Source organism: Aulostomus chinensis, chromosome 15 (genome assembly GCF_037954235.1).
Source record: "Aulostomus chinensis isolate RoL2024-O1b breed Wild chromosome 15, RoL_Achi_v1.0, whole genome shotgun sequence".
Classification (NCBI taxonomy): Eukaryota; Metazoa; Chordata; class Actinopteri; order Syngnathiformes; family Aulostomidae; genus Aulostomus; species Aulostomus chinensis.
Genome location: NC_141334.1, coordinates 27,672,611 through 27,689,517, shown reverse-complemented (window position 1 = coordinate 27,689,517; position 16,907 = coordinate 27,672,611). Strand labels below are relative to the sequence as shown.

Sequence of the window (16,907 nt, the reverse complement as noted above, 5' to 3'; positions counted from 1 at the left end):
AAAGCACAGCAAGACACAAGTTAAATGCGTATCTCGACAAGTCAGCGTTTAAATCTATTGTGATGATGTTTGTTTTGTGTGCAGATAAATAACAGGTGCAGGAATATCCTATCAAATATTCTGGAGCAGTAAAAGTGAGAGACAGAACGGTAATCAAAAGCATCCTTCATGAGGCTGAAACTCACTTAGTGCTGGATTTCCTAAACCCCCGAACGCAGATGAACTGAGCGATCCCAGTCCTCCGAATGAGGCCGGCCTACTGAATGGTTCTGGAGACAAACACAACGTGTCACCATGCAGACAACTGGCCGCATCCTCCTGATTCACATCAGGACTGAACTGGTTTGTGTTACCTAAGTGAGACGCTGGGGTGAGGAAATTCCCTGGATGGTGGGGTGGATGGCCGAAGGGACCTGCTGATGGGTGCGTAGGACCTGAGGCAGGAAAGATTTCATTAGCAAAACACTGTTTGATCATTCAGCATCTAAGTTCAGTCCTGATTGAGTCTGACATGTCCACACTGGAGTTTTCAACCCACAACCAACCAAAAGAACAAATATGAAAACTGCAGCTCACTAATAGGTGTCTTGACCTCACAAAGACATTTTCTTCCTCTACTTGCATCAGTTCTTTGTGACTCCAGGATGCCGACTGGTTTTCCCGTGTCAGACAAAGCAGTGTGAAAACTGTTGTGTGCAGGAGGAAAGGATATTTTGTAAATTGTAGTGTGGCTACAACGAGGGAGGAGTCAACATCATTGTACTTCAAGGCACACTGGCTTTGAGTCAATGCAAACATGGTGCTGCTTAAGAATTGTAATATTGCCATTCTAAGGTTAGCACATTAGCATGCTAACATTAGCTTCTACAGCTGAGACCAGCATTGGCTGATGACTACAGATAAAATCTCTCCGCCTCTGTCCTCTCCACCTCCCTTTGGGTGGCAGCGCTGACCTTGGCTGCTGGCCTCACTCTCACTTGCCTCCATTGGGTCAACGAACTGTTCAAGTTTAGCGTACATACACAACAAATGTATTTGTGCTGTTGTTAAATTTCTGAAGTGTACCAATATTACTTTCAATCTGTAATAATTGTGACGGCTTGTGATCGTTGTATCAGGCTTTGAGTTGTGATCTTTAATTGCCCCTCGGGGATAAATAAAGTTATCTGAATCTGAATATACTGTCACCTGAGTGAGAGCTGAATCCACTTTTTAGGGAAAAATGTAAAATGCGGAGGTAAAAGCTCAAGAAAAAAATGTTTGCAGAGGTTATTTTGGAGGCTGATGAGCTGTTGACAACAAATCACAGGAATCAGTCTGTCAAAAGTAGTGTTGTCACGATACTGGATTTCACACTTCAATACGATATTTTGAAAAATATTTATATTCGATCCGATTTTAGATCGACCACTCAGAATTTAGTGCAAAAAAGTTTTTTATTTAAAGAAAAATAAAGAACTTTAATCTTGAGGTAGAGAACTTTTTCAAGTTATTCTTTACACATTAACAGTATGAAAATAAATTTTTATATATGTACCGACCGTCAATTAGCTTTAGCTACAACTCGCTAACAAGACAACACGTTACAGTAAACACCGATAGATGTGATAACTCTAGGCAACACATACTTCAAGTTATACTGTTACCAACCTCTGTACCTCTAAATCTATACAGGTCCGGTGTCTGTCTTGGAGGAGCTTTGCTGCATTTGTCGTGTTCGCTCCTTTTGTCGGCTCACTTCTGTTGCATCTCTTGCAAACAGCACTTCTACCGTTTTATTTATTAAAACTGGTTGCGAAGGTCCTGCAGACGCCATCTCATGGCAGCTTAGACATGTAGAGCGACAACACTAAAAACAATACAGCAGCGGTGTTTGTGTGAGCGAGAGTCCGTCTCTACGAGGCAGGAGGGGAGGGGCTGCTGCACGATGGCTCGCGCATCGGGGAAGCGCTCTGCTTGTTTGTGTGTGTGTTGGCGGCGACAGTGCATGTGTAAACCAAGGAGGCAGGGAGAGTATCGATACTATGGCAAAGTCATTTTGTACCGTTTTCATTTTTCAAAATAGATATTTAATCGATAAATCAATATTTTTGACAACCCGAATCAAAAGCTACTGTGGGGAACTGTCAGTCACTTTTGCTGCTTACAGCTCACACACACACACACACACACACACACACACACACACACACAAGCAAACACGAAAAAACACAAACACACCTGCAGAGAAGAGTGTGGCAGGCCGTGCCAAGTCGCTGGGGTGATGGATGGCACCAAAGAGGCTGGGGCCCGGAGGTCGACTCAGGAACTCAGGCTTGAGGCCAAAATCGAGCTTGTGAGGGTCGACCTGCATCTGCTGCTGGAAGATGCCAGATCCACATAACAGACTATTAATTCAGGGATAATTGGTATCACTGCAGTCAGAGACCTGCTGTCCGCTGTCAGAGCTGAGAGTCGTGACCACCCTCCGACTGACGTCTGCATCATAGCTTCTGCTGACAGTCCACTCCAAAGCTCCACAACTTCTTCTCATTATCAGAACATATTGACTTAGGTCAGGAGGAGGTGACTGGGCCAAAGCTTGGCCACACCCGGATAATTCAAGCTAACGGTGTATGAGGAAAAACAAAGGGGAGGGTTCTGGAAACATGCTGCAGTCTCTTTCCCTCGCTACCCCCGTAGGTGCTATGCTGACATTTATGTGAAGTCAGAATCAATCAGATGTAAAGGAGGATCTAACAACCATTAGGTGAGCATGTATACACACACACACCTGACCGGTCTTATGAGGAAAATAAGTGAAAACACACACTCGTACATGTATATTCTGTATAAAGAATAGCTGCACTGGTAGTCAAAATGGTAGTGACATGGCCAGGAGCAAAACACAGATCCCTGCAGCTGCCATTCCACGAAGGGTTAGAGACTCCTCGGTTGACAGACCATGTCCTCAGACGTCAGGGAACACCAGCAAAAATTACTTCAGCTTTGTAGATTTCAGTAAAAAAATGAGATGTGAAAAAACATCTTATCACAATAATAAAGAGTGTGGAGTATGAGATCTGACACTGGGGTGAGTGACGGGTCGGATCAGTCTTCACCTTCACTTTCTGTTGGTGGTGGTAGATCTGCCAGGCGATATGGACGTGCATGGCGCACCACTTCCCCGGTTTCTGTCATCAGGAGACAACAACAGTGTTACAACTGCAGATGAAGCCATTTACATTACTGGGATGAGACCATGGATTTGCTAATGCTAATGCTACTTTCGAGAAGACAAAAATACTCTTCAGAACTGGTTTCACTTCTATTGCTTAACATAAAATACAAGTATGAAAAATCGTGAAATAAATGTTAAAAAATATCTAATAAGTGACTCGCAACAATTAAAAATTGAAAAAGATTAGTATTATTATAAAACAAATCAGCTCCACTGCTGAAAACTGTAATCATTCCAGCAACTTCCTTTCATACTGCTGGTCCAATGTGAGTAGTGTGTGTGTGTGTGTTTGTGTCTGTCTCACTGTGCTCTCCTTTACAACACCTGTCTGAAAGAAGTGTCACAAAACAAAGCCAAAAATTGGGTTCATTTCCTGCCCCATCCAACACCATGTGCCTGGATATGCTCCATCGGATCGGGACATTCCTATGAATGAGCAGACTCTGCTTCTACCATTTCCAGCCATTGTGGGTGTTACTGTGTGTGTGTGTGTGTGTGTGTGAGTGTGTGTGAGTGTGTGTGTGCGGGAGATGAAACTCACCCTGAGAATGGGCCGAAAGGGATCGGTTAGCTGCAGGAGGCAGAGGGAAGAGAAGAGGCTAAGGAATGTTGCTGAGAATTAGTTGACTTGCGTGGAGACTAATTGGACTCCAGGTAAACGACTTTTTAAAACCTTTAAAATTAGCACATTGGTGGGTATGAAGCAGACAAGTAGGACAGCAAATGGACAGCAGCAGTCCAGGATTTCCTCTAACTATTGTGTCCACAATTACATAGTCTGATGTTGGGAGATGAGAGTTTACAAATGGACTCAAGGTTCCATCAACACTGCGAGTCTTACCCTAGGGTCCTTCTGTAAGAATGTATGGGGGACGGCTCCGGGTCTGGTGGACACGTCGAGAGGGTTAGAGGTCTAGAGAGCATGAGACACAGATTGATCAGATTCTCCAGACAAAAAATTTGTGGAGTGAGAAGGTTGTGGGCATTTTTTGTCTCCGCATGTTTTACCTTCGGCTGAAAGGCGCCCTGCAGGGAACTGAAGGGCCCGGTGGGGGGGATGACAGGTGGGAGGCCAGACATAGCTGGTGGGTAGGAGTGAAAGAGCTGAGGATGAGAGGAGGAGGAGGAGGAGGTGTGAGGAGAGGTAGGACAGCAGTCAACTGTCTGAATGTCTCAAAATGAAAATGTAATAATGACTGCCTGCATGATCACAAGTTCCCTCTAGATTTAATTAAGGGAAACAGTCCTTTGATGAATGAACTCGAATGCTGTAATACAAGCACAAATATGTCAAGCAAGCAAGTCCTGCAGAGAAACACATGCCTGACTAACTACTCTGGATAATTGTTCTTGCCAGTCACACCAGCGTCAGTGGAGGAGGAGAGGAAGCTGGATGGCTTCCAACGTGGCTGCAGCCTAACACTTGCCAGGATGAACCTTGACATGCGACCTCTATGTTCCGATGTGTCATGCTCTAAGATGCAACTTTGACTTCGTACAGGGAATTATTTGTGCAGTCAATTAATGCCGAGGACATGAGGAAACAGCTCCTTGCTGGTTTCTGGCTGAGAGGACAGAAGGTCACAGAGGGAACCGGTGGAGGCGGCAGCTTTCATCGCCTCTGTGATACCATTGACAGTTGAGCTCCCATCACTGGTGTGAGGGTCAGAGGCCAGCAGGAAGCTCACCTGAGCCTCACGCTCTCATGGATGCTAATCAGAGCCAGAACTTAGAAATACCTGTTACTACTGCAGGGTCATGTGACCTGGAACGGAACACTTATCAAAGCTGTTTCCATTACAGACAAAACCTGATGTTGTGGGAGAGGAGCTAAAATCTGGGAATACAGAGGATGATATTTGATCAGTCACATGGGTTGAAGATTTGCTGTTATTCAAAAAAACAGGGTTCAATATCCTGTTTTTTTTCTTTTTTTTAAGGCAAAAAAAAAACACCTCAAAAAAGTTTTCATGGAAACATCAGATACTATATGTGATCCAGTATGAATACAAATACATAGTTTTCCTGGCACTCTCAGCCACCTTAGCTGGGCTTTAAAGAAAAAGCATGAGCAAGATCGCAGGACTGGGGTCCTTTAAGGCCCCTTAGTGAGGAATATTGGCAAGTAAGCGGCTGCATTTAAAAAGCTCTGAGAGTCAAAGACACTCTGCAGCTTTTCATCTGCTGTCTACCTATGTGCTCTATGCATGCACTATAATATGGAGGCGCTTGGTGTCCCTGCAGATGCTGTAGGATGCTTGCAATGTGCAGTGAGAAGCTGATGAGCAATTGCATGAAATCTCGCGCACACACACACATACACACACAAACTAGCATGAGCTGGAGTGGCATGATGGGCAAGTAAAGGGAAACTCACACTGTGTCTGTAGAAGGGGTCAACCTTTGTTGGATATTTGTCAAACTGTGGAGAAATACAACAGAGCTAAGTTAAAAAAAAGCAGACAACATGACAACAGAGTTGAGATTGGCCTTTTTGTGAATTAAACTTCACACATTCGAAGTTCAGCCACTTCCCAACCAGATTACTTTAATTCTGAAGACCTTGTAAATCTGTGTGGGCTCTGTGAATCATTCGGTTTCATCTGAGTGCTGCATAGACTCAGCTTGAATATTTCCCCCGTCAAGACTAAACACTGGAGCCTTAAAGAGCCTTTTTATGGCCTCATTAGCTGTCAGAGGTCTCAGCCGAGCCAAGCCAGCTCTCTTTGGGCCAGCCGCTGCTGGACATGTGTGGGAGTTTTTAGATCCAGCTGCTCGTTGCCTGTGGTCTCTCCAACAAACAGCCAGGTTTTAACGGAACGTAATGAAAACCCAAAATTGGACCAAATGATGTCATTAAATTCAGAGTGAATTAAGTGCATTATGTTCTAAACGCTGGTTCTGAGAGAGCTTCAAGCAAGTTATTGCCAATTTAGAAAATAGCAGCCTTCAAGTACGGTGAGTTGGCCAAGAGTGGGCCAGAGAAAAAACTGCAGCAGCTTTGTGGGAGAATAAAAGCATCATTGTGGTGTGGACAGACACACATGGTCATCATTGAAAGGCTGCCACAAAACCCGCAGCTCTCTACGACGTGCCGCTAACTCACATCAAATTGTGTAAAATCAAAGCCACAACGTGAAAACACATTCAGTGCCACGCCCACCCACTCTACACATGTAAAACTCATCATCAGCAGACTTCTACAAGCCCCCCCCCCCACCCCCCCCATCCACCCAGTCCAACCCAACACAATTGCGTTCTACTTATCCTCACATTTCTGGCAGGGGTACGCACCATGGACGGTGCTGGGGTGGGCATGATGGCGTGGGGGAAGGGCGTGAAGGTGTGCTGGTGGGTGTGCTGGTGCGTGTGTTGGTGCTGATGCTGGTGCTGATGCTGATGCTGGTGGAACTCAGTGCGCAGGTAGGGTGGCGGACCCAGCGAGGCGCCTCGGTCAGCGTTCTGGGAGGCCAGGAAACGTGTGTTGAGCTCCTGACGCAGAAGGTCTTGCTCTGCAGAAGAAGAAGAGCCAGTGTTACAGACCGAGCACAGCGTGGTCATCCTTGGACTGACTGTATGGGAAGGATATTGGTTTTCAATATAGCCCTGAATGAAAGACTGATAGGCTTTAATGAGATTAGTTATATAGGGGTCTCTAATGGAGATGTATTATAGTTAATTAAATCCCAGATAAATTAGTATTCCTCATTATGCCAGGTCCTGCTGGAAGCCCCTTGATGATGTCAGGGCTACATGGCTTTCTTTCAAACAGGAGGCCATAACCAATAAAAGAACCAGGAAATTGCTCTGATAGTCTCAACGTCATTTTAAACTTAAGCTCGTCTCAGAATGATTAGGACTGCGACTGCCGGAACGGTGTGATTTGATCCACTACCGGCCCTCTGAGACAAAAGCATCTGTTGTTCTAATTACCTTGGTGCAGCCAGCGGAGCAAGAATGGATTTCAAGTAATCACAGGCTTTTCTTCTAATTCAACAAGGCCCAGCCTGGGAGATTCCACCTCCTCCAGAGTAACCTTATCCCTCTTATTCCACAGTGACTCACAACAAGCTTTTCTGCATTCATTTCAGACATGATTGGGCTGAGAGAACGGGTGGAATTTTCTTTTCATAAAATTTTCGTGAGTATCTTTTGAACGAAATCCACACGCACGCACCGGACAGTATTGACCAAATTGATTTTTTTTTCACACATTAGCACGATTCCAAGCGATGATGGAAGTTCTTGGAAGTTTGCAAAAACCAAGCACCTCTTTCCACGCGAGCCTGACATTTAACTCTACAGCACGTGTGGAAATGGGCACAGGCTCGGTAGTGACTTTTGCAATGTTGTTGGTGGATGTTGTGGGCGTGTGGATCACAGCATGACTGGCAAGAGTGTGAACTTGAACTGTTTGTTCCGCTGGCATGGAGTCCTGGGGGATTACCTTGGACTTAGCTTCTTGTTTCTTTAAATAATAACCAGTGCAACATTCTGTCCATTCAGATAAAATGCTTCCACATCTATTCAAGGTGATCTGAAAGGACTGCTACTGTACATCTCATATATCTCAGGGTCAAAATAAGAGGCTGTTTTGTGTCAATCTCTGCACCACACCACTTGGGGGCAATGTGAGGTTGTTTACCTGAGTAGGCACTCCCAGCAGCAGGATGTCCCGGTACTGGCAGAGTGCTAGACGTCAGTGGTGGTGGTGGAGGCAAGGCCGCTGGAGGAGCGAACATATTGGGGTGATGTGGGTGCGGCGAGGACTGCAAGGCAGGGGGGAAGCTGTGGCCGGTGTTCTGGTTAGCTGCCAAGGGCAGGGGAAAAGAGGCTGCTGTGGCTGTGCCCAGCACGGGAGGAGGTGGGTGATGGGGAAGGTGCGAGGAGGGACCAGGAGGCCCGTGGGGCTTGATGCCTGGGGTGCTGCTCCTGCTGCTGCTGTAAAGAGGGAAAGATGGAGAAGAAGGCAGGTGAAGTCAGGCAGGCAGGTTCAAATGAACGCTTGCTCCTCCACATCCCATTGTCTCCATCTGTTCTGACATTCAACTCCCAGCACAGCATTTTCACACCTGAACTGCCCTCCATTAGCAAACACCTCCCTGCCACTCCCCAGTGCTTCACACAGTCCAGGGCAAACACAAGCTGTGAAAAGCATCACATTCTCAACACCCGTGGATGCAAATAAACCACGGCTGGCAAGCAGCACTAAACAAGCATCTGTCTTTGAGCAGCTTCAGTTCAGCCACTTCCTCCAGAGCCAGGTAGTAGCATGTGCAACGGAAATGGATTGAGAGAGAGGGTGTGTATTCTTGTGTAAGTAAACAGTCTTCTGTAGTGTGTTGGAGGTTCTCCCCAGAGGCAGTCACAGAGCCTCCTTCTCCACAGCCCCAACCATCAAGACTAAAAGCTCCCATGAAGCACTGGCTCTTTGTTACAGGCCCCGGCCACGATTATTCACAGCAGGTGCCAGGCCTTGGAGGCGCATTGGCAGATTGGCAGGGCTGGCACACGGAGGGACAGGCAACGCCAAGCCCTGAGAGCTTGCCAGGCAGAGCTGTTGTTGGGACTGAGAGGGTTCCGAAGGAGCTCTCCTGGAGTTTTGAATTAACTGGGCCTCACTGGTTTCTGTGCTCCTCTACTAAACTTTACAAAGCCTAGACTCTGTTTCCAGGAATTTTATCAACTTTGTGTATTTGAACCTGCTCAATATAAATGATTAATTAAATGATTATCAATAAAAAGGGCTGCATCAAGTTTCTTTTTAGATTTGGTCTTTATAAATGTCCCAAGAAAAATTAATTTCAGATTCATTCTGTATTGTTTGTGTATTTTTCCTCTTCAGTGCTTCATCACCAATTCAACTAGCAGGCTGTCCTGGGTGTTGCTCCGCCCTCTCTGCTGCTCTGGGGGGCATCGTAGACAACCACGTTATGCAGAGTCATCAGCTTCATCTTTCACTGGCTGTAGTTTCACCTGTGGAAACATTTTCTTCCCTAACGGGTGCCCCACCCACAGACACGTCCAATCACACGTATGCAGACACCCAACCCAGCTGGAGGCAACATGGAGAACCAAACCAGCAGCCTACGGGTTGGTAGGCAACTCAGAACAAGGAATCCCCTCATCCTTGTTAGGTGGAGGCACATGAAAATCCACTACCAGACCCAAGAAGCACATAAAAAAACAAAAAACTTGCCCCTTGAAGTGCAGGGACAGCTGCATGAGGTGAACAGCCAACAGCTTCTCAGACTGCGTTGCATGTGGAATAAAAAAAAACATTTAAAAAAGATGCAAGAGAAGTTTGTTCAATGGATGCGACTACCAGAGAGGGTTGCTAAACTGATGGAGTCCGATCTTAAATGTGAGGCATAAAAATACTGCCAAACACCAGTGGAGCAGGTAACCTCACCAACATTGGTTACTAGAAGGCAAAAATCTTGTCTAAAGCTGGACTTGATCATCAGGACCCAGACCTCGACCCCTGTGTCAGCATCAGTAATGTCAAATTAAGAGTTGGAGTCCTAGTGTTACCTAAAGTAAAAGCCTGTTAACTGAGAAAAAACACAAATAACAACCTTGATATTAAAGTCTTTCCCTCTGAGGGACGGTGGGAGGCTGGACTGTTGGTGAATGACCTGAATCAGCACGGCCCTCCTTCCTGATGCTCGCTGGTAAGTTCTAATGACTAGGAATCACTTGTTCTCACACATCCACACAGGTAGTACTAGTCTGAGCTGCAGTACATGAGAGCTGTCGGGGCTCTGGGTGTTGAGGTGTGATGCTGGACTCACCTGTGACCGTTGAAGTTGAGGCTGTTGTAGGCAGAGAGGGGCCTGGGGTGGCAGTGGGAGGGGGGCCGGTGTGCCTGGCTGGGGTGCTGCTGGTGTGGGTGGTGGGTTGGGAGGGCAGGTGATGGCGGGTGTGGATGGAGGTTGGGCGTAGGTAGAGGACGGGGTTGGGATAGCAGTTCAGGCTGGTGCTGGGGCTGGGGAAGGGGGGGCGGCGAGGGAGCTTGGCCCTGAGCGAGAGGCAGGGCTGCAAGTGTCTGAGGCCTGGGGAGAGCCTCTGAATGTGGGGGCAGACGGCTAAAGGCTGGAGGCTGGGTGTGGCCGTTGGTCTGGGTCCGATGTGAGGGTGGAGACTGGGGGAGGAATGGTTGGGGTTGCAGCGGGGCTAGAGGGAGGGATTCAGGGGGCAGGGGCTGAGCAGGGGTGCTGGCTGCAGGGGGCGTGGGATCTCTGCAGCTCTCCTGGCTCCTCTCCTGACTGCGCTCTAGGCCTGACACCTTGAGGAGGCCTGGGCCGTGAGGCTCCTGGCTGCCATTGGTGGAGAGCACATCAATGCCAAAATCTGGAACTGGGGAGAAAGAAAAGAGTGTGTTGACTTCATCTGCAGCAACAGCAGAAAAAAATCTAAACAAATATCGGTGAATGCAATTTTAATCTTTAAATCTTTAATTTTGAAAGTCAAAACAACCCAGGAGATCATAGCTTTCAGTGCAGTGCCCCCCCCCCCCCCGCCGCCCATAGTGACACACCCAGCTGAGGTTTGATGCTGTGCCAGCAACCAGTAGCCATTTCTAACCTATTTCTCACAGCCTTTAACAGCTTCTCTGGAGACAAACAGACAGTATGTGTTTTCCTCTTCGACAGCCAGTTGTATTGCACTGTAAATCCCCTTCTTTGATGATGTGCAGGACAAATGACATTCTGCTTGTGAATGTCGCTATCACTGACAGTGTGCGTAAGAGACAACAAACTAGCTGATACAGGAAAAACACCACCAGCTTCTTCTCTTTCTCGTCCCTGCAAAGTCAAAAGAATTCTGCAAGCCGGTGCTAAATCAAAATCTTTGTCACATCCTTGAGAATGATGAGTGCATCTATTCAAGGACACAATGCAATAATGACACTCATTTATTCACAATATGAAGCATGAAGAATGGTTGTGAATTCAGTTGTCTAAATAGAGAACTCATTTTGCCAAAAAAACAAAAAATAGTCATCACCTGCTTTTGGAAGCTCTGCCTGAACTCCAAGGCCAGAAGAAGGAATAATAGCCACTGCCAAAAAAAGTTTGACGTTACTCCGGACAATAGCTAATAAGCTGTGTCCAGGGTACATCTCTGCAGGGACTTTCTACAGCAGAACAAAGTCCTCAGACATCAGCAGGCTCATGGGGGATGACAGTGCATACACTGTACATAAACTGTAATTAACTCTCCCCAAGCCTCAGGGGGTTAAGGGCAGGATCCAGGGTTACTACTCCTCCCCCATGGGACAACCAGCTAATTCTCCACCTGCCAAACAAGTGTTGATGGAGCCCAGCTCTCCAGGGTGAGGAAGCAGGCTTCCTGCTCCCCAACACATTACAGCAACCAGGCTCAGCTGACAGGCCTCTGCCAGAACCACAACCTATTAGCATGGTAGCGGGAAACAAGGGAGTGTGTGTGATGAGGTAGTCAAGGGTCAGGCGGGGGTCCTGATTCAAGATAAATACCCACATTAGTAGTTTGACACCCAATCTGTGCTGGAGAGCTCAATGAGGCCCCACAACACACTCAACCAGGGTGACTGTGATAAGCATTCGAAGCAAACTAACCTTACACAGAGACTAGATTCTGCATACACGCATACACACACACACACACACACACACACACACACACACACACACACACACACACACACACACACACACACACACAAAGAGCTGCTCATATGTGAACAAGATGAATGAGAAACCCAAGCAGCCCTCACATCCATCTCCCACATCCACGTCAGTCTCCACTTAGAAACACAACCGGTCAAGAGAGACTGCTGCTGGCAAACAAGTTCATGGAAGCCCAAGATGAGAGGAGGAATCCCCAATTCTCCTGCCTCCCATCACATCTCCCAGTCCCTGAGGTCCACAGCTTGTTTTAAAAATGTGCTAACACGTCAAAAAAAGGTGTCTATTCTGGTCATAATGAAGACTCCAGGGCCTAATACAGCCAGAATGAAGGGAAGAGGAGCGAACACCAGCTTCCCGTCCCACGAGGGTTTATTTGTCAGCCATCTTTGAGGCGGTGGAAACAGCAGCGATTTCAAACTGGCTTTGTTCATTCTTATGCCAGAGCTCTGCCAAATCTCCTGAGGCCATTTTAGGTGATGTATATTTTCTGTTTGTCAGTCATATGCAACATTAACTTTTAATCTCGCGAGTGTAACCTTAGCTTCCCCACTTGTATCTAGGGCTGAGCGATACAGCCAAAAAAATTAAATCTTGATTTTTTCATTTTAAAATCTGATTTACGATTTTAATCGATTTTTTTTCCTGTGTAAAAAGAAACACACAAACATAATTCGAAAAATAGAATTTTTATTGATGCCAAAACATCAGATACATTTTTAAAAGATAATCACTTTTTAAATTAAATACGTAAAAAGCCACCGCATCAGGAATGTCCTTCCATCTCTTTCCTGACTCGTCACATGGCGCAGCTTTGGAAAACGCCGCAGCAACACTTGGCTGTGATTTTGGTGGAGGTTTTTTTCATGGAGCTCGCGTCAATGCTTGGAAGGCAACGCCTCACACGTTGCTCCCACTCTGGCAGGTGCTGTTGCTTGATGTGCTGGAAAAGATTTGTTGTGCTACTTCCCTTCGTTTTCACCATCTTTTTACAAAGTTTGCACAACACGCTGGCCTGTTCCATGTCCGACCTCGCAAATCCAAACCGCGTCCATACCACTGAAGTCACGCTTCCCTTTTTTTGAACAACATCGTGCTCTGTGTCCGTGACTTCTGCCGCCTCCATCCCTCATGTGTGTCTGTGTTAACTGTCCGTCAGGCACAAGCATGGGCATAAGCCAATGTTCTTCTTCTTGATCGGCCAGCAGTCTGCTTAGGAAACAGCGCCAGTCCTCCTGATGTATGTGCGTGTTGTGGTGACTGTGTGTATTACAAGCATCGGGTTGAAACATTAAACTCAATTTTGAGATTTAATTTTTTCATATCGATTGAAAAAATAAAATCAAATTAAGCGAATTACTTCAATTTATCGCCCAGCTCTACTTGTAGCCAAACTGCAGCTCCCGTGTATGGTCCATCCTATCCACTGGAGTAGTGACTAACATTTCAAGGACGTTATTCGATGGAAATAGATTTTCCAGGTATTAGTCGACCCCTCAGGTTTTACCCTGGTTACAAGTGTGATGGCTTGTGATAAAACAAAATCACATTGTGATTGCAACATACGTGAAAATATAAATACTCTTAAATTTTTTCTTTCTTTGGCAAGAGCCCATGGTGCTCACCTCACTGGGATAAATCCACTGGTACGCAGGTAATTTTCATCTCTACTTTGTTGTCTCTGCCAGTGGCGGACCACCTCTCATTAACACCTGTGTCACTCATGTCACACAAAATCAGCGTGGCCAATGAGCTCAGCCCGACCATCCTCCATCAGCACAGTACTTGGACTCGTGTTGCCTGGTGACAGACTCAGGGTTGCTGAGCATTAATATGGAGCCAGGTCATTAATGCAGGACATCTATCATGCTGCCTCTCTGTGTCATCAGTCCGAGTTCCATGATTGACAAACAAGCGCCAACATCCTCATCTTTTAAAAGCAAGACCTGCGCTTTAGTAAAATACATTAGAACACAAAACTACTCCTCTCTCTGTTTTCAAGTGAGTTATTGTGGGTACTTGGAGAAATCTTGACTAATTGATGGCCAGTACAGCATCCCAGCTTCCGTCCCTCCCACCAGTTCCATTCACCTCAAACAGGTACCTAAACTCTCACACACATTTTGCGGGGTGCATCCAGGTCAGGGTTACATAGCTTCATTCTCCGCCAATGTCAAACAGCTGATGGCTGAACCTGAGCCCAGAACTGAGGGCTCTGAGCCTGGGGCTCAGATGTGCTGAGATGTGTCTGCTACCAGAACTCTGAGGCGTTCATCTGGACTCCAGTCTGAGGAGCTGTTAACTGGTGATTTCTGAGGCTGGGGACTGGGATGAACTCCTCCTCAGCAGCAGAGGAGACTCTTGGTCTTCCTTTCTTGGGGCGGTCCTCATGTGAGCCGGTTTCGTTTTCGTGCTGGATCTACAGAGTCTCATCCCTATTCATCAAAGACCAACATTTGGTCAACTCCCTCTGACGTCCACAGCAGATGTTGAGGGTTCCCCTCTGCATTGCATGCTTGTGTTTCTAACATTCTCATCCATTTCAACTGCCAACGCAGGACTCTGTCTGACAATTTTGTATTCTCTCTGGTCAAATTTGATTACTTTTGAATATATTTTTGCGTAGTTAGGCTTACGGTTAGGGTTGGGTTTGGGTTGGGGTTAGGGAATAGCGGCGACACCATGTTGCCTGGATCCCTAATCCCTCTCGTCAAAATCCAAAGATGTTGGATTTACTGTCTACGCTGTGAAGTGACGCAGAAGAGTACCCTCAACGTCAGCAGTGGATGTCACAGGGGACTTGACCAAATGTCGGTCTTTGACGAATGGGGATGAGACTGCCCTGGCTTGATGGTTTTTACGACTGCACTCGGGGACGCATTCAAAGTTTTTCCAGTTTCCTGGACTGAGTGACTGAGTTCTTAGAGCACTGAGGGACGTGGCTCCTCTCGACTGAGCTGATGGTTCCTGCCATGACATGAATTCTAGCAGTGGTCAAACAAAGCTGTCAGCTGGGGAGCAGCCTGACTTCTGCTCAGCTCAACTGATGCTCCCAACCAGGAAGAAGGCAGGAAACTACACCACTGAACCCTGACAAGGTGAACCTGAGAGGGGAACCATTTCAGGTGATGACATCATGAAGCTCCCTGAGAGAAGGACGAGGGTTTGCAGCGCTGCAGCGAAGCAAAGGGAGGCGACTTTGCCAATTTCTCCACTGAGTGACGAATAAAGGTTTATCTTATCTTTGAGGAATCTAGAATACAAAACATATTTACTGTTCCATCCATCCATCCATTTTCTACCGCTTATCCTGTTCAGGGTGGCGGGGGCTGGAGCCCTAGCCTAAAAAGAAGTCCGAGCTCTCAGGAGTGGCGACCTCTGCTGGACTTGGGTACTTGCAGAACAGGATGCAATGGTTGTAACCTTCTGGTGGGATGACTGCAGGTCTGTTCAGTCCTGATGTGGGGGACATGATGTCTTGAAGGAATATCCAAATAATCCATCTGATCAATGGTAGCAATAGCAGCTGCAGAGAGAAAAAGAATGTACTTTGTGTATTTAATGTTGTCATTTGCTACTTTGACTGGCACCCCAGAAGCAGCACCTTGGCAGCTCTCAGCTTGGTGTCAACAGGGAAGAAAAACGTAGTCTGCTGGCACTTATCAACGGACAGGAGGTTCATAAAAAATGAAAGAGCCTTTCTAAGGAGGAGTGGTGACAATTCCAAACCCCAGAGCTGTCTGTCACGGCTGACAGAGTTTTCCTCATTCACCCTTTCAGTCCACCTCCACCAGGTCTTCATCTGTGTCTCCACACTGCTGAATCATGGACAAACTACTCACACTTCACATTGCTCTTTGAGAGGACACTGCTTTACTGCTCTCCCCTGTAGTGGGACACCTACAGAGCATACTAAACATGCTCATTTGGGGAGGCAGATGTATGTTTCATTGCATGGGCTGAGAGAATGGATGCGCAGCAGGTAAACAACGGTGGCATTGTGGGGAGGAGTTCTTTCACAGAGAGCCAGACTGTTTGCTCTGCTGAATCCATTAAAGCTTCTGCTGTGCTAAACAAGGATTCAAGGGCCTCATTGAAAATTCCATTTTGCGTCTGTATGTCTGCAAACACTAATTACTATTAGGATCTCTCTGTTTGCTGTGCTGTGCTTTCACAGCCTTGCAGAATAAAATCTCCATGAAATATAGTCCTTGCTTATGCAGATGGTGAGAAAGACCACATTGCCTCAGAGCTTTGTCTGAAACCATTTAGTCCCAGTGGAGAAAGAAAAGAAAAACACAGCAAACTTGCTCCACTCCTATCTCCATATTTAATTTGACAACAAAATTAGAGTTGTAATTGAGCAGCAAGTGTTGACAGTGGTCTGACCTCTGAGGTGCTTGCTCCCCACAGAGCTCCTCAGTGAGGGACCGTGTTCTGTTTATTTGTTCCTACTGAAGCATGCGGTCGCATTAATGGCAGAAATCTTGAACAGATCTCTCGCCCGTATCGAGGATAAACAACAGGCTGTAAGTTTCTGTCAGGTCCTGATCTCCTCACTGGCACATGCTCCTGAAGGCCTCAGCTGGGAGGCCTGCCAAGCCACAACACTTTTCTCTCTGTGGCTCTTCAATATAAAGCCATCCAGTACAATAGGCTTTCAGGAGTGTAACTAACAATGTTCACATACTGGAAACTCAGTGGAATACCCTGGAGTTCACATTAGAGGATGACATCTGAGCTCAACTCCCAAGTGTGGGACTGGTAGATGTTTGCGATCCCTGGTGTTATAATCCTCATTTCTGGTGCCCAAAGACGAGACACTCGCTCTCAGCCAAGTCTGCACATAAACCCAGGGATTCACCGCCCCACCGAGAAGCTCTCCAGAGGCTTTTCATGTCAGGAAGTGACTCATTTCTACATTGCTTGCCATGCTAAAAGCTACAAATGTTTACCAGTGCTGTGTTGTTGGGAAGAGAAGCTAAAGCTTATACTAGTCTTGTGATGGCAACTCA

At 46.6% G+C, this 16,907-nt stretch overlaps 1 protein-coding gene across 10 annotated transcripts in view; it reads right to left on the bottom strand.

The window, feature by feature from the left end:
• The window catches only part of auts2a (activator of transcription and developmental regulator AUTS2 a), a 388,494-nt gene that overhangs the window by 2,874 nt on the left and 368,713 nt on the right, over positions 1-16,907 (bottom strand). For 5 of the 10 annotated variants that reach the window (XM_086179169.1, XM_086179168.1, XM_086179172.1 and 2 more), the window contains 10 exons: positions 10,015-10,579; positions 7,866-8,161; positions 6,494-6,732; positions 5,598-5,642; positions 4,229-4,324; positions 4,062-4,133; positions 3,762-3,791; positions 3,102-3,173; positions 2,221-2,359; positions 186-434 (listed from right to left, as the gene is read on the bottom strand). In XM_086179169.1, the coding sequence (XP_086035295.1) occupies positions 186-434; positions 2,221-2,359; positions 3,102-3,173; positions 3,762-3,791; positions 4,062-4,133; positions 4,229-4,324; positions 5,598-5,642; positions 6,494-6,732; positions 7,866-8,161; positions 10,015-10,579 (1,803 nt within the window). The remainder of the gene's footprint in view (positions 1-185; positions 435-2,220; positions 2,360-3,101; positions 3,174-3,761; positions 3,792-4,061; positions 4,134-4,228; positions 4,325-5,597; positions 5,643-6,493; positions 6,733-7,865; positions 8,162-10,014; positions 10,580-16,907) is intronic. The other 5 variants (XM_086179174.1, XM_086179175.1, XM_086179176.1 and 2 more) reach the window with 4 other exon arrangements.